The sequence below is a fragment of the Chionomys nivalis genome, chromosome 3 (genome assembly GCF_950005125.1).
Source record: "Chionomys nivalis chromosome 3, mChiNiv1.1, whole genome shotgun sequence".
Taxonomy (NCBI): Eukaryota; Metazoa; Chordata; class Mammalia; order Rodentia; family Cricetidae; genus Chionomys; species Chionomys nivalis.
This window is the reverse complement of record NC_080088.1, coordinates 104,436,315-104,456,842: the sequence shown is the minus strand read 5'-3', so window position 1 is coordinate 104,456,842 and position 20,528 is coordinate 104,436,315. Positions and strand designations below refer to the sequence as shown.

The 20,528-nt window shown below is 42.3% G+C and overlaps 1 protein-coding gene across 1 annotated transcript in view; it reads right to left on the bottom strand.

Annotated features, from left to right (window-relative positions):
- The window catches only part of Septin14 (septin 14), a 31,359-nt gene continuing 10,831 nt past the window's right edge, over positions 1-20,528 (bottom strand). Inside the window, exons 2-9 of the mRNA XM_057764738.1 lie at positions 20,061-20,178; positions 18,517-18,712; positions 15,360-15,546; positions 12,043-12,204; positions 6,902-6,998; positions 5,633-5,801; positions 4,539-4,671; positions 1-180 (exon numbers count right to left, since the gene is read on the bottom strand). Coding sequence (XP_057620721.1) covers positions 1-180; positions 4,539-4,671; positions 5,633-5,801; positions 6,902-6,998; positions 12,043-12,204; positions 15,360-15,546; positions 18,517-18,712; positions 20,061-20,178 — 1,242 coding nt within the window. The remainder of the gene's footprint in view (positions 181-4,538; positions 4,672-5,632; positions 5,802-6,901; positions 6,999-12,042; positions 12,205-15,359; positions 15,547-18,516; positions 18,713-20,060; positions 20,179-20,528) is intronic.

Below are 20,528 nucleotides of genomic sequence, written 5' to 3'. Positions count from 1 at the left end.
TCATTTCTTGCGATCTTTGTCCTTCTTTACATTGGTGTACATCTGAGCCTGCGACGTCTCAGAGGCGGCCTTCATTTTATAAAACTCTATGATTTGCTCTTCTAATTTTCTTCTCTCTTCTTCCAGTTTCAGGGTCTCCTCTTGTTGGATTCTCTTCAGGTGTTCAAACTTGTCCTGCAGCTATTTAAAGAAGAAGGAGGAGGAGGAAGAGGAGGAGGAGGAGGAGGAGGAGGAGGAGGAGGAGGAGGAGAAGGAGAAGAAGAACAAGAACAAGAACAAGAACAAGAACAAGAACAAGAAGAACAAGAAGAAGAAGGAAGAAAGAAGAACAAGAAGAAGAACAAGAAGAACAAGAACAAGAAAAACAAGAACAACAAGAAGAACAAGAAGAAAGAAGAATCAGGAAGGAAGGAAGGAAGAGAAGGAGGAGTAGGAGGAGGAGAAGAAGAAGAGTAGGAGGAGGTGGAGGAGGAGGAGGAAGAGTCACAAAGATTCGTGAAATCCAAAAGGCAGTGTATGACCCAAGAAACACTTCTTTAAAATCCTTGGACTTCTACAAGGTAAATGGAAGCCCTTAAAGGGGGTCCAGGGCCAGGCAGTGGTGGCGTACGCCTTTAATCCCAGCACTCGGGAGGCAGAGGCAGGCGACCTCTGTGAGATCGAGACCAGCCTGGTCTACAAAGCAAGTTCCTGGACAACCAGGACGGTTATATATAGAAACCCTATCTCTGAAAAAAGGGGGGTCAAGTGTACTACTACTGTGCTCCCTAAATTTACAAAAACTAAACGTCATAGTATAATTGGTTTCTAGTTCTGTTTCTAGAGTTGAGCAGTGGACCATTCTAAACCTATTATATTTATATTTTATATTATTAGATTATAGGAAATGTGAGGGTGTCAAGGAGATGGGGGTGAGGGTGAAAGGCAGAAGAAGAAATCAGAAACTGGTAGCAAAATCCAGATGGGCATTTAAAAGTTGGTTTCTTATAGGTTTTTGTTTAGTTTTGTTTTTTGAGACAAGGTTTCTCTGTGTAACAGTCCTAGCTGTCCTGGAAGTAGCTCTTGTAGACCAGGCTGGCCTTGAATTTACAGAGATCCTGCCTCTGCCTCCTGAGTGCTGGGATTAAATGCGTGCGCCACCTCCACTTGGCTTTTGTTACAGGTTTTTGTTTCTGTTTTTGCTTTTTGTTTTTCAAGACGGGGTTTCTCTGTAGCTTTGGTGCCTGTCCTGGAACTAGTTCTTCTAGACCAGGCTGGCCTTGAACTCACAGAGATCCGCCTGCCTCTGCCTCCCAAGTGCTGGGATTAAAGGCGTGCGCCACCACCGCCGCCTTTGTTACAGGTTTTAATCAAAGTTTTACTCCACTAACTCAAGCTGACTGTATTCTCTTGTGATTTTGTCTGTAGTTGGTTCTCTCCTTCCACCATGGAGGTTCCAGGATCTAACTCAAATTAGATCTAACTCAGCTTCAGCAACAAGCACCCTAACTTCCTGATCCATTCTGCTGGCCCCAAACTGATCCACTTTGAAGCCTAATTTAATTATACATTATTTAGCATGGGTGGTTTATTCCATTCTGGTTTGGTGTTGTATATTAAAATCTAATGCAGGAAGTTAGTGTAAAACTCACCTCCCCTAATTTTTGAAAAATAAAAATAAAATTATATTTATTAATTTATTTCATGTGGGTGGGGTAAGCACAAGCTGCAATGCAAGTGTGTCGGTCAGAGAACTACTTGCAAGAGTGAGTTCTCTCTCCTTCCACCATGTGTCTCAGGGATGAAATTCAGGTCATGAGGCTTGCGGTAAGTGCCTTCATCTGCTGAGCTATCTAAATGGCCCAACTTCCAGTAACTTTGGTTTAAAACACTGAAAAATTTTTAAACCTTATGAGAGGTACACAAAAGATAAAGAGAAAATAAGCAAAGTATGAGGCTACAGAAACATTAACAAATAACAGATAAAGAAAGCAAGAGAGGAAGCAAAGGAATTGGCAATGCAGACGGCCAACAGTAAAATGGCAACATTAAGTTCCCATCGATCAATAATCACTTTAACTGTAAGTGGATTAGACTATCTAATTAAAACGTAAGTATTTAATGTTTTTAAGACAGTATTCAATAGAGCATTGCCTACAAGAAAATGTTTTCCTTGTACACACACACACACACACACATACACACTAACACTCATGAACATGGGCATATACACACAGAGAGATTAATGATAATAATTCATCGAGGAAAAAGGAAACTTTCAGCCAAAATCTATAGTAGAAAAAATATCTCTAAATAATAACAAAGAAGCCAGTTTGTTCAGGAGATACATTTGCAAAAATATACTGTTGTGTATCACTTTCTTCCAAGGTTCAAACCTTCTATCTTGGAGGGAAGCTAGTTACAACACAGCATGTTTAGAAGGAGGTAAATCACCAGATGGTCCTAGTGAGGCCAAGGATTCCATCCTGCAGGGAAAGTCAAGTTCAGTTGAGGTCGGGGATCCTTGATAGCTTCAGGAAGTCCCTAAAACTGACCAGATTTACTAGACACGCCTCTCCCTGGGCTTATATAAGCTGTGGGGAATGCTGAGAGACACTCTCAGACATACAAGTTGCCTGGAAAAAGCAGAGAGAGCGGCTGAACTACCTGGAAGAGGCTCAGAGCACCTGAGCTAGCTGAAAAGGACACTCTCCAACCTGCTGAGCTACCTGCAGGCTGCGCAGCAGGCTCCAGATTCCCAGCTCTTGTGAGCTGTTGTCCATGCTGGGTGGCTTTAGTGATGTAGCTGTCTCTGGGTCATTTCTGCTCCTGTAAGTAACATCTCACCCATCTTCCTGAAGTCACCCCCATTAGGGCTAATGGATTCCCCAAAGTTGGACTTGGAATAGGAGAAACTGAGAATAACAAATTGATATTATAAAGGACCCACGAAGTTTTTTTTAGGGAATATTAAATAATACAAAGTAGAATTTAGCTTAGGGAGCCCTCCCAGGACTTTTAGCAGGGTAGGACAATTCTGCCAGGAGGACAAGACAACCTTGGTTAACACCTGCCTGGTAAAAGCGATTTAGGATTGTCTCTGGATAACTGTGACAATATTTTATACTGTAAATGTTCCTATTTGTCCAAACAGCCAAACCTTGAGATTTCTGTCTTTGTGAAGCATGTTTAATTACTCAAAATGTAACTTGAGGTCATAAAACTTTATAAGGCAATAGGAATGGGAGGGTGGGGGCGATGCCTGTTCATGGCCAATTTTTCTTTGGACACTAGCAAACTGGACACATGTTATTACTAAGAGTTTTTCCCCTTATTTTTCCTGAGTGTGTGACATGAGTTATCACCAAAGGGGATGGCTGGTTTCTCTGCTACCTCCTCACTTTAGAGAGTCATCAGTGTCCTATCCAGGGTAAGGAGATGTGTGTTTGTGTTTCCGCAGGGATACTGTCACACAACTTATACAACAGACCAGAAAGGATAAAGAGACAGTGAAGCAACAGTAGTTCCAGGACAGCCGGGACCGCACAGAGAAATCCTGTCTCGGAGGGAAAAAAGGGAGGGGGGACAGAAACTAAAGATCGAAGCCAGGCGGTAATGGTACAAAGCCATTGATTTCAGCATTTGAGAATCAGAGACAGGCAGATCAAAAACAAAACTAAAGAGTGAATTCATAACTAAATGGAAATAATAAAATTATTGAAAACTGAAATTGCAATATAAGGAAATTTTCCAAAGAATACTGAGGCTATGTCCAGGCAGCCCTTTGCTAAAGAGAGTAACATAGTTAGAAATCAGTTTTAGTCATGAAAGCAATGGAGAATGGCCCTGAAGCATTTGGGAGGTCTTTGAGGCAAGCTATCTGGCAGGTGTCCCAGTGACTTAAGGATTCACTGCTGTGTAGCACCCAGTACTCCTTAAACTCCAGCCAAAATCAATTGGGAACGGCATGTCTGCATCTGATGCTCTAGCAGGTACAAACTATAAATCTTGGGTTCTGTCATGTGATGATGACTCTATGGGCATGCACAAGGCAAGAGCCGTGAAGCTAAGAAGTCTCCTCATAGGTTTCAATAGACATCATAGAGAGCCTAGTGGCTCTGTCACGGGATCATAGCTGCTATAGAGGACTAAAGATATCATAGATAGCCTAGGGGCCCTGTCACAAGATCATAGCTACTATAGAGGGAACCCCACTTAGGACGATGCCTGATGGAACTATGGAGATGGGGCAGGCAAGAGTCCCTGTAGGGTTCTTGCTGGCAGAGCTGTAAGCAGAAGAGGTGCTGGGTGAGCTGAGAGGGAAGTCCTCACACAATTATGTCAGAGACACAGGGCACTTGAAAGACAAATTCTCAAAAAGCTCAGGGGGAAAAAAAGTATCATTTCAGCCTATAATTTCATAAATGCTATATTAAGATCCTGTGTATGAATAGCTACTTTTAGAGAGATGGAAAGTTTCTTCCAAAATAAGAATCCCCCGGAGCTCATCCCCGAAAGAACAGGACACAGAGAACGAACATGAGGTGGGTGATACGTGCCTCCTTTTCAGCATCCTTAAAGGTCAGTTCCTTCTCCTTGACCCGCTGCATGAACGTCTGCTTCAGCTCCTCCTCCTCCCTCTGACACTGATCGTGGAACTCTTGTCTTTTGGCTTCATACATCTCTTGGAAACTAAAAGCAAAAGTTCATTATCCTTATATTTAAAACACTGATAAAGGGCCGGTGAGATGGCTCAGCAGGTAAGGAAGGGTACTTGCTGTCGTGCAAAAAGATCCGAGTTGATCCCCAGGACCCATGCGGTAGGAGAAAGGCAACTCCTACAAGTTGTTCTCTGACCTCTGCATGCGTGAACACACACATAAATAAATAAATAAATGTAAAAATTTTAAAGTTATTTTAAATGCAACCATGGCAGCTACAACATGAACGTAATCCAATAGTACCGTCCGTACTTCTGTAGCCAAAATGTTGTCGCTGTGACGTAACTGTTCTGTTCATTGGCTTTTCACCTGACTTCCAGCATTTGTATAACTACTTTCTAATGCTTTTCCAACAACCTTTTCTCCAAAACCTTTGTCGATTTTTATTAATAAATGCCAATACTTGATTATTCTTCCATGAACCTCTGTTTTGCATAGATACAAATGTTTTTTTAAAACATAATGCCTTCCCTGGAGCTCACAGTTCAAAACATGCAACCTATAAACACACTCTAACCTATAAACGAGCCCTGTCACGATGCTGCTCCTGATACCTCCCCATCCAAGTCTAAGAACTATTAAAAACCTAAAAGTTCATCATGAGCCACCTCATCCTTCTTGGATGAGCATACCTGGTGGTTTTAAGGGCATCCTAACGGATCAATTTATACGTAAAGCAATTTCTTTTTTAAGATTTGTTTACTCTTAATTTTACATGTATGAGTGTCTATCTGTACGTATGTCAATATAGCTTATATAGGCCAGGTGCCCACATAAGCCGGAAGAGAACACTGGGTCCCCTGGAACTGGAGTTACAGATGACTGGGAGGCAGCAAGCGGGGTGCTGGGGATTGAACCCGGGTCCTCTGCAAGAGCAGCAAGCACTAAGGAACCGCTGAGCCGGCTCGCTAGCCAGCACAGGCTTCCCTCACCTCACTGGCTGGCTGTCGGGGCCCGTGTCGTTGAAGCCCAGTTGCTGCAGTCTGCTGCTCCTGTAGCACTCATAATGGTGGGTGTGGGTTTGATCCTTCAGATCTTCCATGTGCGTGCACAGGAGCAGATCCCGGAGCTTCACAAAGTCGCAGTGGTTCTCATTCTCCACTGGTCAAAAGGAAATCGGTATCAATCCGTTATGGAAGACTTCGATTAGTGTTGTGCTGAATAAGTAAGCTTTCTACCGCTTTGGGTGTTCTCAGTCCAAATATTTGCTCTTTTTTAGTGCCGTCTCCAACTTTTCCTCATTCAATTCCTCTCTCTCTCTCTCTCTCTCTCTCTCTCTCTCTCTCTCTCTCTCTCTCTCTCTCTCCCTCTCCCTCTCCCTCTCCCTCTCCCTCTCCCTCTCCCTCTCCCTCTCCCTCTCCCTCTCCCTCTCCCTCTCCCTCTCCCTCTCTCGCGCTCGCTCGCTCTCGCTCTCTCTCTCATCTGCATATTTAAAAAAACAAAAACTTTGAGCTCACCAATTATTTCTACTATTTATTTAGTGTATGTGGTGTCTGATCTTGCTTTCAACCTCACAGACCGGGAAAGGCAGAACCTGAATGGAGAGATTGCCTCCAATCAGATTGGTCTGTGGGCGTGTCGGGAGGGCATTTTCTCGATTGCTAATTGGTGTAGAAGGGTCCAGCCCAATGTGGGCGGTGCCATCCTGGGCAGGTGGATCTAGGTAATAGGCACTAATCTTTTCTTGTAGGTACTAGTATCTATTCTTCAGTTTTGTTAAATTGAGCCTGAGCATTCGGAACGGCACCTTTCAGGAAGATAGAGACCGTGTGCGTGTGGCACATTGGTTAAACGAGGAGACTTTATAGGTATGGGTCTAAGTCAGCTTCTGGCAAAATCCTGTAGCGATGGTTCTCAAACTGTGGATCGCGACCCCCCGGAAGTCTCATTTGGTTTTCCTACATATCAGATATTTATGATTCATAACAGTAGCAAAATTACAGCTCTAACATGATAGCAAAATAATTTTATTGTTGGGGGTCACCACAACATGAGGAATTAACGGGGTCGCCACATTAGGGAAGTTGAGAACGACTGTACCATAAGAATGGAATCTGTGTTGCTCATCAGCAACTACTAATCTACAAGCTAGTTAAGAGTTATCAACACTGGCCCAGATCAAAATGCTATTTGAGACTACGGATAGTTCAGTATATACTGGATTTAATCATAATGAGATTTAAACACGCTCTCCTATTTACCTTGCAAAACTCCCCATGGGTAGTGACGACCTCTGACCATTCTTTTTCCAACTTTCACCTCCTCCATACTTCCTACCACAGCAAAAGGTAGCAGCCCCTAAACAAATAAAAATGATACAAGTTTCCAGACAGTGATATCAGAGGCCTTTAATCCCAGCACTTGGGAGGCAGAGGCAGACGGATTGCAGTGAGTTCCAGGCAAGCCTGGTCTACAAAGCAAGTTCCAGGACAGTTAGGACTGTTACACAAAGAAACCCTGTCTCGGGGAGGGGAGGGGGTGGATACAAGTTAAACTCCCTTCAAACACTATGTCTTACAAATGATGCACTTTTTCTATGATAGGTGAAGCTAGTATAACACATTTAACTGCACAAATAATCTATCATGCCAGATTTTTATACTTAGATAATATGTGCTAATTATTTTTATGAGCATTTATCTCAGGCTTACATAATTTGTGGTGCATGTAGTAGAAAGATGAAAAAGATTGTTAATACACATAATTTTCTCCCATTATCTTTACACTGAACACATAGACAATATTGGTGAGATGATATGAAAACTGTTTTATTGATAGTATATAAATTAACAGAAGAATCAATTAGAAATAAAGAATAAGATGGGCATAGTAGTGCACATGCCTTTAATCCCAGCATTCAAGAGGCAGAGGCAGGTAGATCTCTCTGAGTTTGAGACCAGACTGATCTACAGAGTGAGTTCCAGGGATGCCAGGGCAAGATAGTGGGATCCTATCTCAAAAAATAATAATAAATAAATTAAAATTATGGTTAGTTAATGAATAAACAGCATAAAATCTGCTAATGAACAATATTATGCGTGCCCTTGGGGGGACTAGGGCGCTAGTTTCATTGATAAAGTACACACTCTGTGAGCATGAGAACCTGAGTCTAATCCCACAGGAAAAGAAAAAAACAGGCATGAACCAGATGGTGGTGGCGCACGCCTTTAATCCCAGCACTTGGGAGGCAGAGGCAGGCGGATCTCTGAGTTCCAGGCCAGCCTCTTCCACAAAGCTAGTTTCAGAACAGCCAGGGCTATCCAGAGAAACCCTGTCTTTAAAAAGAAGAAAATTCAATCTCAGGCTGGGAATGAAGCTGAGCCATCAGTAGCTTGCTTTCTTAGCATGTGTGAAGCTCAGGGTTCAATCCACACTGCTGAAAGAAAAATTCAGTATAAGTGACGAGTGGAGTCTGGGAAGTGCGTAAATTAGTGGCTACAAAGAGAGACCGGATAATGAATGTATAAAGACAGACGGGCAGGATAAATAGCTAGACTGCTTCACAGCATAACGGGAAACAGTGTGAGATGGAAAAAGAGAATCCAAGGGACCCTTATAACTTACGAAACAAGGCAAAATGTCAACTTAAAATGAACAAAGGATCTGAATATACGTTTCTGCCTAGGAAGACATAAAAATACACATAGACCTGTGAAAAGACATTCCACATCTGTAGTCTTCCAAAATGCAAATCGAAAATACAGTGGGGGCCGGGCGGTGGTGGCGCATGCCTTTAATCCCAGCACTCGGGAGGCAGAGACAGGCGGATCTCTGTGAATTCGAGATCAGCCTGGTCTAAAGAGCTAGTTCCAGGACAGGCTCCAAAACCACAGAGAAACCCTGTCTCAAAAAAAAAAAAATACAGTGGGGTCCACCCATAGTAAATAATGTAGCCAGAGTTTCTTAACATTTATATAGTATGAATTAAGACAACAAAATTAAATCAAAATTCCTAGGGCAGGTGCTTTGGGAATCAATACAACACATCTTCAAATGATTAGATTAGTTGTCACAGGATCTAAGAATCCTGCTTCTAGGTATATACCAAGGAGAAATTAAAGTACGTGCCATCACAAACACTTGTACATAAGTGCTTATAATAACATTCTTTATAATAGCCAAAATGCGGAATAAGCCCAAATGTAGTATATTCACACAATGGTCTCTAGGCATGTGCGCTTGAAAATATTATCCTAACTGAAGATAACAGGTACAAAAGATTACATGTAATTCATCACATAAAATATCTAGAAGAGGAAACCACAGGAAAATATCTATAATTTACATAAATTGGTGCATAAACTTACAAATACACCTTAAATGGTATTTTCCCATCTGGGCTAACAATGCTTCCTCCAGGACACAAAGACCATCTAACAAAAAACTCAACACCAGGCATAAGAAGCCCTCTTTTGAGTGGTTGGTCAGGGTGATCCAAGCAACTCCCAAAACATTACAGGTGATTGCTGATTGCTGTTGCCCTTGGTTGCCCCTAAGAGGTAGGAAAGTCCTTATTGCTGAAGACACCATACACTTCAGACATGGGGTCCAGAATCCCCTGAGCTAGAACTGACCTAAAAGCCTCTCCATGAGAACCAGCTTTCATGGTTCTAGAAAGTGCCATGCAAACTTCCAAAGGAGGAAGGCAACCAACATCCCTGCCCAGCTATGGTGCCTGAGAACCACAATGATCACCAGCATGGAGGAATAGCCCTAAGAGTGCAGTAGCAGCACACATACCTTGGCAGTATCCAACGGCTCTCTAATCAGGCATAAGATCTGATTAACAAGACAGAAAGCATGCCTGGTAGCAGAAACCCAGCCAACTACTCAGAGCTCGTGAAGTCATGGATCTTGGAGGAGACCCTACAGCCACCATTTTCCTAAACCAGTATTATCCCTAACTATAGTCTGAATATTTCCTCATTGCCACAGATAAGTGGAGTCCTCACACCTTATCAAGAGAATTCTCTTTGCAACAGAAAATATTACAGAAAACACAACCCCAAAAAATGCAGAGTAGAGTCTGGTTCCAACAGATACACCTACAATACAACTCTCAAATCTAAGGTTCAGGGACCATTGTAGGAAGAGAGATGGGGATGATTGTAAAAGCCAGAGAATCAAGGAGAGAGCTGTAAGACTGTGTCTCTTAAGAACCAACATGACTACCTGCCTGAACAGGAGCTGAACAAGGACCGCAGTAGACAGGCTAATGTGGGGTGGGGACCCCAGGAGGTCTCGACCCTACACAAAGGACTCCCAGCAACTAATGTATCCTGAGGGCAGGAGAAAGTCTTCCTCAGGGATGAGTGCACCAACTGTTTCTCTAATACCAAATGGCCACGCTTTGGAAACAAATATACAAGTTGTATTTCTATATTTAAGCATGTATACATACCTGTATCTGTATGTGATGTATATGTGTATGTATGAAAAAACAGCTAATGAGAAAGAGGCCATGAATTTGAAAAAGAGAAAGGAGGGTTTGAAAGGAAAAGGGGGAATGATGTAATGATATTAAAATCTCAAAAGATACTTTAAAAAAAATAGATATAAGATAGTAGTTATTTGGAACCCGAGCAGTAAGAAGAGAGACCGATGAAGAAGGATGTGAAACAAAGTTGTCCCTTGAGACACGGTCTGTCCTTGATCTTACTATGGAGCTGAGGATGGACCTGAACTCCTGAGCCTCCTGAGCCATCTTGCAAATACTGGGATTACAGGTGAGTACCACCTATCGTCTGGATGAGATATGTTTTCAAAGAGATGCAACTATGGTACAACTGTCCCCCAACGTGATTGCACCCATCTGTGAATGCATTAAAACTGCTGGATTTAGCCTGGCGGTGGTGGCGCACGCCTTTAATCCCAGCACTCGGGAGGCAGAGGCAGGCGGATCTCTGTGAGTTCGAGGCCAGCCTGGTCTACAAGAGCTAGTTCCAGGACAGGAACCAAAAGCTACGGAGAAACCCTGTCTCGAAAAAATTCAAAAAAAAAAAAAAAAACCCGTTGGATTTTTTTTTTTTTTTTTTTTTTTTTTTTTTTTTTTTTTTTGGTTTTTCGAGACAGGGTTTCTCTGTGGCTTTGGAGCCTGTCCTGGAACTAGCTCTTGTAGACCAGGCTGGTCTCGAACTCACAGAGATCCGCCTGCCTCTGCCTCCCGAGTGCTGGGGTTAAAGGCGTGCGCCACCATCGCCCGGCTAACCCGTTGGATTTAAATGGTTAATTGTATGCTGTTTACACCTTGGTCTAGCGGATTAATACCAAAATCTAAACCTATTTGTTTCTGTTTGTTTTGTTTTGTTGAGACACAGTCTCACTGTGCAGCCCTGCCTGGCCTCCAACTCCAAGAGCCACCTGTCTCTGCCTCCCAAACGCTGGGATTAAAACTGCGCCACCATGCCCAGCTTAATTTTTAAAAAAATTAGATCTTAATAAATCTATTTAATGAAAAGAATTTGAGTCTTAGTATGTAAGAAGGAACCAAACTGAAGACATTTTGAATAAAACTTCCATCTTGAATAGGGGTCAAGTAACGTTTAAGTTCCCAAGACTGTCCCAGACCTCCCTTGGTAGATGGCATCCTGGCTGGCAAGCTGAGACATGAATGATGGGCAAACCACTCTGCCCTACGTGAGTGAACCAACCAATGAGAATAGGGTAAGTGTACCACAGAACAGGGCTCCCGGGGAAATCCCTAATCATAACTTGGCACAGGAGTACTATTGTCCCTGACCAGTCGGTTTCTGCCATGCTGCCCAAGCCAATAAAATCCTGCTTCGTGTGGTCTCTTGTGTCTGCTTGCATTGTTCTGGAGCCTTGGACCCACAACAGTAAACAAGTTTCAAAAATCAAGAAATTAAAATAGTTGGGGGTTTAGCTCTGTTGGGAGAGTGTTTGCCTGGCGTGCACAAGGTCCTGAGTTTGAACCCCAGCACTGTATAACCCAGGCCTGGTGGCTCCTACCTGTAATTCCAGTATTCAGGAGATAGAATTAGGTTGGGTCAGTCTCATCTATACAGTAAATTCAAGGCCAGTCTGGACCACATGAAACCCTGCCAAGGAAGAATGGAAAAAAGAGAAGGAGGACGGGAGAGAGGAAGAAAGGAAAGAAGGAAGGGAGGGAGGGAGGGAGGGAGGGAGGGAGGGAGGGAGGGAGGGAGGGAGGGAGGGAGGGGAGAATGGGATGAAACATTTCCCCTAACAATGTATTTTGAGGAACAATATATTGTTTATTATCTCCTGTCTGATACAAGTGATAATCAAGTGCAGATGATATTACAAACTGTACTTCAGTCTCACGTGTGAAAGGAATTCAGACCCAGCAGAAACAGCTTACATTCACTGAGGTGTTTGCTTGAGCAGCATCTTCGTCGTCCTCCGAGAACTGATATATCTGGATGCCGTTGCTGTCCAGCTCGCTCATGATGTTACTCTTGAACCTCTGGAGGTCACTTTTGGAAAGTGCGTCAGCCTTGGCAATCAGTGGTATGATGTTCACCTGTTGGGAAGGAAGGGAGGCGGGTCAAATGTCACAATTTTCCAGCCTAAACCCTACTCCTGAAAAACATTGTGTGTGTGGGTTGTGGTTGCTGCTGTTGTTTCTGACAGGATCTTGGCCGGCATGCGGTGAAGAGGACTGGGGTTACCCACGGGTGTACCCCAGGGTTCTCAGCTACAGAGAATTTCTTGTTTGAGGGAGTGCTGAGGATTTAAAGCTCAAGCCTTGAATGCTATAGATAAATGTTGTACCCTGAGCTACTTCGTGAATCCTCATCTTTTATCAGAACTCAGGCTTAGAAGCTTTGACTTTCTTTCTCTTCTAAAAATCTCCCCTAAAACCTAGACAACAAAGAGGACCCTGAGAGAAACATGCATGGATCTAATCTACATGGGAAGTAGAAAAAGGCAAGATCTCCTGAGTAAATTGGGAGCAAGGGGACCATAGGAGAGGGTTGAAGGGGAGGGGAGAGGAAGGGAGGGAAGCGAATAAAATTATCTAACTCAATAAAAACAATAAAAAATTTAAAACATCTTCCCTAATACCTCTGTATTTTAAGCAGTAAGATTCAGTAGACCGATAACTTATCAAACTAGCTGACAAAAAGACTCTCATCAAAATGTTAGGAGAGAGAGTTTTTCTCCTAGCTGTCACTCATGAAACCACTTCTCCATAAATGCATACTAACCAATAATAAGGTCTGGATGAATAAATATCAGCTTTATGTCAGTTGCTTTTATTTTCGAATTCTCAAAGCTTATTTTGCAAATTCTTGGACAAATCCCATGTTTTTCCAAAATTTATGCTAAACTAGAGGGGGGAAAATCTAATAAGGGACTAGAAAATTTAATCAAATGAGCAAAATTTAATCTAAACTTGTGATATATATATATATGTGTGTGTGTAGTTGACCCTCTATAAGAATACATGCTTATGATAAAGTCAAACAGTGGAGAAAGGTACACAGTTAGATATGAAAGTCATTCCGGCGGGAGTTTTGGTCTTGGGAAGAATCTCTCTGAGGAACTACAACAGCTTAGAACAGGTCTTTATGTAACTATAATATTAATGGTATTTTTAAGATTAAAAACTTAATGGTCTCAAAGAGGCAGAGGAAAACTTTAAATTCAAAGTTACAGAGACTGAGAAAGCTTAAGATAATAGCCAGCATCTACTGCCCAATGCTTATGAATATGATGAATCTAGATAGACTTCAGCACATTCTTCCAAAAAGCGGTGATCCTTCCCTGTGTGCAAACCGGAGAACAGGCTGAGCGTGTTGGAGCTGAGGCATAGGGTCACTGTACCTTTAAGAACCTGTCCATTCCTGCGGTACATTCTAGATAAGAGGGAAAGCCACACACATCACTGTGGCTGGAGAAACATGCTGTAGGCCCGAGCCTAGAGCCCAGGCCTCCATGCCTCAACTACAGATTTTTCTAAAACCATGGGGTAAGACGTCTGACAAAGGAAACCCCACTTGTGATGGTAACACCTGTAAGTCCAACACCTAGGCGGCTGAGGCAGGAGGATCATGAATTCTAGGGCAACCCGAGCTACATAGCAAGCTTCTTTGTGAAGAAGGCATGTCTACATGTCTCTTAGTCTCCCTCAGTGTTTTGCTTTGGGGTCTCTTTTAATACAGAGGGCTGCAGCTACCTTCCTGTTCTGTTTTTTGAGTCTTCTCTGAGAGAATTCAAGACCAGAACCAGAAAAGTTTCATGTTTCATTGTATCAGTGATACCAGACAAAGATTCATAGGACTGTCTTATAATACCATATAGTAAATTCAATTTTTAATTATATACAAATGGCTGTGGTCTGATTAGAATTTTTCTTTTCTTTTCTTTTTTGTTGTTGTTGTTTTGTTTTGTTTTTCAAGACAGGGTTTCTCCGTGTTCTCTGTGTAGCTGTAGCCTTGGCTGTCCTAGAACTGGCTGTGTAAACCAGGCTGGCCTCGAATTCATAGAGACCCACCTGCCTCTGCTGGGATCATAGATAGGCATGTGCTATCACTGCCTGGTTGATATGATTAGAATTTAATCACAGAAAAAAAAATCTAGTTTTAGCCCAGCAGTGGTGGTGCACGCCTTTAATTCCAGCACTTGGGAGGTAGCAGCAGGTGGATCTCTGAGTCGAAGGCCAGCCTGGTGAATTCCCAGACAGTCAGGGCTACACAGAGAAACACTGTCTCAAAACACAAAAGCAAAAAGATTTTTTTCGAATTTTATTTAGTGTTTTTCCTGTACCTCTCTCTCCAGATGGGAAAAATTGGGGGAGTTGTTGGTTTTTCAGTTATTTTTTGGTTATTGCTGATTTTTTAAGACATAGTCTCACCTTGCAATGCAGGCTGCCTGAATACTATGTAGCCCAGGTTTGCCTCAACCTCACAGCTGTTCTCCTGCCTCATCCCCTTAAATCCTGAGATTACAGGCATGCATCACCACACCAATCACCAAGCCATTATTGTTTTTATTAAATTTGCCTGGAATGATAGCTAAAGATGAAATTCTATAAAATGTTAAAATTTCCCTCCTCTATATTTTATATGTTGATAACCTTCAATGTCTCAGAGCATATCAGTACTTACAAATGGAAATTTTAAAGTTAGACTGTTATAGTGGGGTCTAATCCAGTTTGGTTACCAACCTTATAAGAGAGAGAAATGTGGCCTAGTGTAGTGGTGCATACCCCCAATCCCAACTCTGTAAAAACTAAGGCAAGAAAATCAGGAGGCTAAGTCCAACCTCAGATACATATCAAGTTCAAGGCCAGCCTGCGCTACAAAAGACCCTGTCTCAAAAAAGAGAAAAAGAGCAATGTCCATACAGACACCAGTAGATCGGCCATGTGAGAAAAAGGAAAGAGGTGGCGACCTGCAGGTCAAGAAGATAAATGCTTGCACCTTGATTTTCTAGATCCCAGGACTATGGGAAAAATGATTTTTTTTAACTGTTTAAACCATCCACTCTTTGACATTTTTTTAGGAATGCCCTGGAAAATTCAGTCAAATGCTTTCAAGAACAACAGAAAAAATATTTAAATATATGAACATATTCTAAAATAATAGGCAGTTGCACATGAATGCTTCCAAATATGCTGTCATCTCAAAACATCCATTGGACCTTGAAAGACTGGTGGTTTAGAAAACACACCCTTCGGTCAATTTTCTTCATCGTCACCAGGTCCAGGGACTTGAGGGAATGTCCTGTAGGCGCAATGAAGTATAGGCACACATGGATACGGGAATCATTATAGTCAACCAGGGAACGCTTGATCTTCAGCTCCTCCTGGAGATATGCCTCAAACTGAGCATCCAAGTAGTCAATTACTGGCTGGTAGCTGAAAAAAATATATTATTTAAACATTTAGCACGACAGATTAGTAAAATCAGAATCTAATGTCTTACTATTTAATCAACAATTGTGTGCAATAAACAGTTTGTCACTTGATAAAAATCAATGCATTTTGCTGGGTAGGGGTAGCATACACCGTTAATCCCAGCACTTTGGGAGACAGAGGCAGGAGGATCTCTGTGAGTTGGAGGCCAGCTTGGCCTACATAGAGTTCCAAGACAGCCAGGACTACACAGAGAAACCCTGTTTTGAACTCCCTCCCCCCCAAAAAAAGACGCATTTCATTGGCCATAAAATATAATTCCAAGGTAGGGGTGTGGCTCAGTAGTAGAATGTATGATATCCAAGTCCCAGTCCCTAAAGAATGTGACTTTATTTTAGGGGAAATCGCGTTGTAGCTGTAATTTCCAATTTTTGAAGCAGGTCATAGTAACACATTTCCTATAATCCTAACACCAGAAGTCTGGGGCAGGAGGATTGCTTTGAGTAGTCAGCCTAGACTACTTAGTGAATTCAAAGTTAGCCTGGGATATGTAGCAAAACCCAGTCTCAAGAGAGAGTGAAAGATCGAAACTTGAACAAAGGTGACTGGACCCTCTGTGCACATCCAGTGACAACTGTCCAACACATAAAGATCAGCAGAGGTCGCTGTTGTGACGGCGGAGGTAGAGATGGGTGACAGCCGGCACCTGAAGCTACAATAAACAAAGAAGGGCTTTTTTCCTAAAGCCCTGGTCTAGCTGAACTAGAGAAGGCTTAAGCGATTTTTCACTTGCTCTGTAGCTGTCCGGGTTGGGTTTTTGGCAAGTTGACCAAGGCTATAGTTATCCAGGAAGAAGAACCTCAGCGGAGAAAATGCCTCCGTCACACCGCATGTGTACAAGTCCGCCGGGAATTTTCTGGCGTAATGACCAATGTGGGAGGGCAGAGCTCGCTACGGATGGCGCCTTAATGGTCTAAGAAAGCAGGCTGAGCAAGCCGCGAAGAGCAAGTCAATACACATCACCCTTTCATGGCTTCTGCTTCCGCTCATGCCTCCGTTGATTTCTGTCAATGGGAAGGACTATGTCTCGGGATGTGTAAGCCTCTCCTGCCCATGTTGCTTTGGGTCATGGTTTCTTATCACAGAAATAGAAACCAAACTAGGATCGGAGCCCAGGCTGGTCTCCAGCTCACAGCAAATCCTCCTGCTTTGGTTTCTTCTAAGCTCTGACCCCTTGCTTCCGGATTTCTGGACTGTAGCCCTGTGAAAGAATGTTTCTATTGTTTTAAGCATCCATCTAAGGGGATTAACTACAGCCAATTGCAGCAACTAATGCAAGATGAACCGTGGGTCTTATTTTTATCACAGAACAAAGCATGTAGCGTTTAGTAGAATTAAGCTGATTATTAAAATGATGTTCGCTTTCTAAGAATAACTACTTAAAGCAACATGACATAGTCCTTTGTTTCATCCTTTTTCTGTCTATTCTTTGTTCAAAACCTTGTCCTGAAACAGAGAAATAACGGTGAGTATTTAAATGTTCTCTGCAAAGAAAAAGTACTGATTTCTAGAATTTGCTGGCTTCAAGCCAGACATGGTGATGCACACCTTTATTTCCAGCACTTGGGAGGCAGAGGCCGGTGACTCTCTAAGTTTGAGGCCAGCTAGGTCTACGGAGTGAGTTCTAGAAGAGTCAGGGTTATACAGAAAAACCCTATCTCAGAGAAGAAGGAGAAAGAGAAGAGGAGGAGGAGGAGGAGGAGGAGGAGGAGGAGGAGGAGGAGGAGGAGGAGGGGAAGAGGAAGAGGAAGAGGAAGAGGAAGAAAGAAGAAGAAGAAGAAGAAGAAGAAGAAGAAGAAGAAGAAGAAGAAGAAGAAGAAGAAGAAGAAGAAGAAGGAAGGAAGGAAGGAAGGAAGGAAGGAAGGAAGGAAGGAAGGAAGGAAGGGGAAGGATGACTTTTCTGATTTCAGTGGTATTCCCATATTCCCATCCTGGCCAATTCTATGCTGCTCACATGAGGTCATTAAGTCAGAGCTGAGGTGAAGAAGGCTAGAAAGGTGCCTCAGCTAAGACCATTTGCCGCTCTTCTAGATGACCCAGGTTCGATTTCCAGCATCCACATGGAAGCTCACAACTCTCTGTTACTCCAATTGCAGGGGATCTGACACTCTCTTCCAGCCTCCATGGACACCAGGCATACATGTAGTACCTAAACACACACACAGGCAAAGCACCCATTCACATAAAATAAAAATTTTAAATAAAGCAACTACACTAGATATATAAAAGCATCCATTTCATAATAATATTACTTCATGAGGAAATAATAAAAAGCTAGAAGGAAAGACATCAGTTACCATAGAAGAAAGTACAATTTAGGACTGAAGAAATGGCTCAGTGGTTAAGAGCACATATTGCTCTTTCAGAGGACCTGAGTTCAGTTCCTGGCATCCATCAAATGGTTCACAACCTCCACTAAATGAAGAGACTACAATGCCTCTGTTATCTACAGACACCTAGTATGTACACACACACAAACGCACACACACACATAAACTCACACACACACAAACTCACACACACATACTCACACTCACATACAGACAGTTACAATTATAAAAATAAAAATTTTAAGATATTACAATTTAGCCTAGCAAAAAGAAGAAAATTTGTTGAAATGAGAAGGATTTTAAATAAAATATCAAAACACACTGCCTGTTGGCACATACATTTTATCCAAGCACTTAGGAAGCAGAGGCAGGTTCAAAGTCAGGCTCATTCTATAGAGTTCCAGGATGGTTGGGGCTACATAGCAAGACCTATCTCAAAAAAAAGAAAAAGAAAAAAGAGAGAGAGAAAAGAAGGAGTGATCTCTACTTATTTTTTAAAGAGAATAAAACGCATCATAATAAAACCCAATACCTTTCATGCTACCTTTAAGAATTAATCTAAAAACCATAAGAAAGCACTAACCTGGCTTCTTTGTTTATCTGATCACCATACCCCACTGTCTTCACAACAGTCAACTTCAGGGGAATGTTTCTTTCCTGAAGTTCGTACGTCTTCACTTTAAGTCCAACCTTTGAATAGAAATGGGAGGTCTTGTTCTCCTTCAGATTAATATTGAACAGTGTGTTGATCAGTGTCGATTTGCCGATTCCAGTTTCTCCTGTAACAAACATAAGCTCATCATCGCAGAGGTGTAAGAGAGGGCCGAACCTCAACGAGCGGTTTAAATGGTTCTAAATGGTCGCACTTCTAAAAGGGAAAGGCAGAATGATCGCAAGAGGCTGTGGCTAGAAATGAGGCTTATGGGTAGGAGCACACATCGCTTCAAATGCGCAGGAGTGAGTTTTCATATCAGTTGCACAGCAGAATGACTGTAGCTAACGAAAAAGCACATTTCAAAATGGCTAAAAGATGAACTTCAGATGATAGGAAAATAGAGAGGGCTTCAGCTGTGGATTGTGCCCGTTATTAATATAAAAAACTGATTGGCTGATAGTAGGGTAAGAAGAGATTGGGCCAGACAGAAAGAATAATAGGAGAAGGAAGGGTGGAGTCAGAGAGTCAGGAAACCATAGAGAAGCAAAATGAGAATGCCCTATTGAGACAAGGTGCCAAGCCATGTGGCTAAACATAAATAAAATTCTAAGTTAATTCAAATGGAAGGGTTAGCTAGTAATAAGCCTGAGCTATCAGCTAAACATTTATGATTTATATTCAGCCCTTGAGTCAGTTATTTGGTACCCTGCGGTCAGGACAGGAAACATCCAATCACAGACTATGCTAATGATCTTGCTCAGATTATTCTACGTTGTCGTATCACAGCAACAACTTATATTCTATCCGTGTATAGAACTAGAGTTTGCTGAGTGACAATGACATTTGCTTCCAATGCATCCATGAACAGTCACACTGAGATGTCCCTGAAAGTGTTCATATTGGTTAGGGCTCCCTTAGTCACTAACATGGAAAAGAAAGAGAATATATTGTTCTGTGTCAGACTTTGAAGAACATTGAAATATTTTCAGTTTAAAAAAAAAATGAGATAAGATCTGATGACATAGCCCTAGCTGCCCTGAAATTTGCTATGAAGAGCATGCTTTCCGCAAGCTCATACGGATCTGCCTGTTCAACCTCCCAAATGCTGGGCTAACAATACATGTTACAGTCATGGTGGCCCATGGCTTTAATCCCAGCACTTGGGAGGCAGGGGCAGAAGGATCTCTGTGAGTTCAAGACCAGCCTGGTCTACAGAGCAAGTCCCAGGACAGCCAGGGCTACACAGAGAAATCCTGTCTCAAAAAACAAACAAAAGAAAACAAACACCATGTGTCACCAGGCCAGACTGAAAGCTTCTTCAGTGTTTAAACAATGCAGTTAAGAAGGGGGAAACAATAAAAAATGTGGAGAAACGTTCCCGGATTAGCATTAGTATTATGCTGATGGTATCAGTTTAAATGAGTAGGAGGACAAATGAAATCATCATTTAAATGCAGGATTTGGCACCTTACCCACGCAGAGAATATTGAAAGAGAATCCTTTCTGGATAGATTTGTTCACCAGCTGAGTGGGCAAACACTCAAACCCAAAATGGCTGAGAGTAGTTAAGCAACGGATGTTCTCGTTGTGCTTAGATAAGACAAATAGAAGAGTTCTTATTAGAATACAGAAATAACATCCTTGGGAAGGACAACACTCTGTTTAAAAAAGTCGGGGACCAGTTATCCCCACGTTGTCAATTCAAAGCAAAGGTTACGAAGTAAATTTTTCGCAAAAAAGAACGCAAATGTTATGGCCTTGTCACAAATAAATTGAATCAACCTCTGATCACACTCTAAGAGGGCATGTTTCTAAATTTAATGAGAAACTAAAGACAGGGCAGCATTTGAAACCCCAGGGTAGCCGGGTGGCAGAGGCTGGTGGTAGCACATGTTTTAATCCCAGCACCAGGAACCAGAGGCAAATGGATCTCTGTGAGT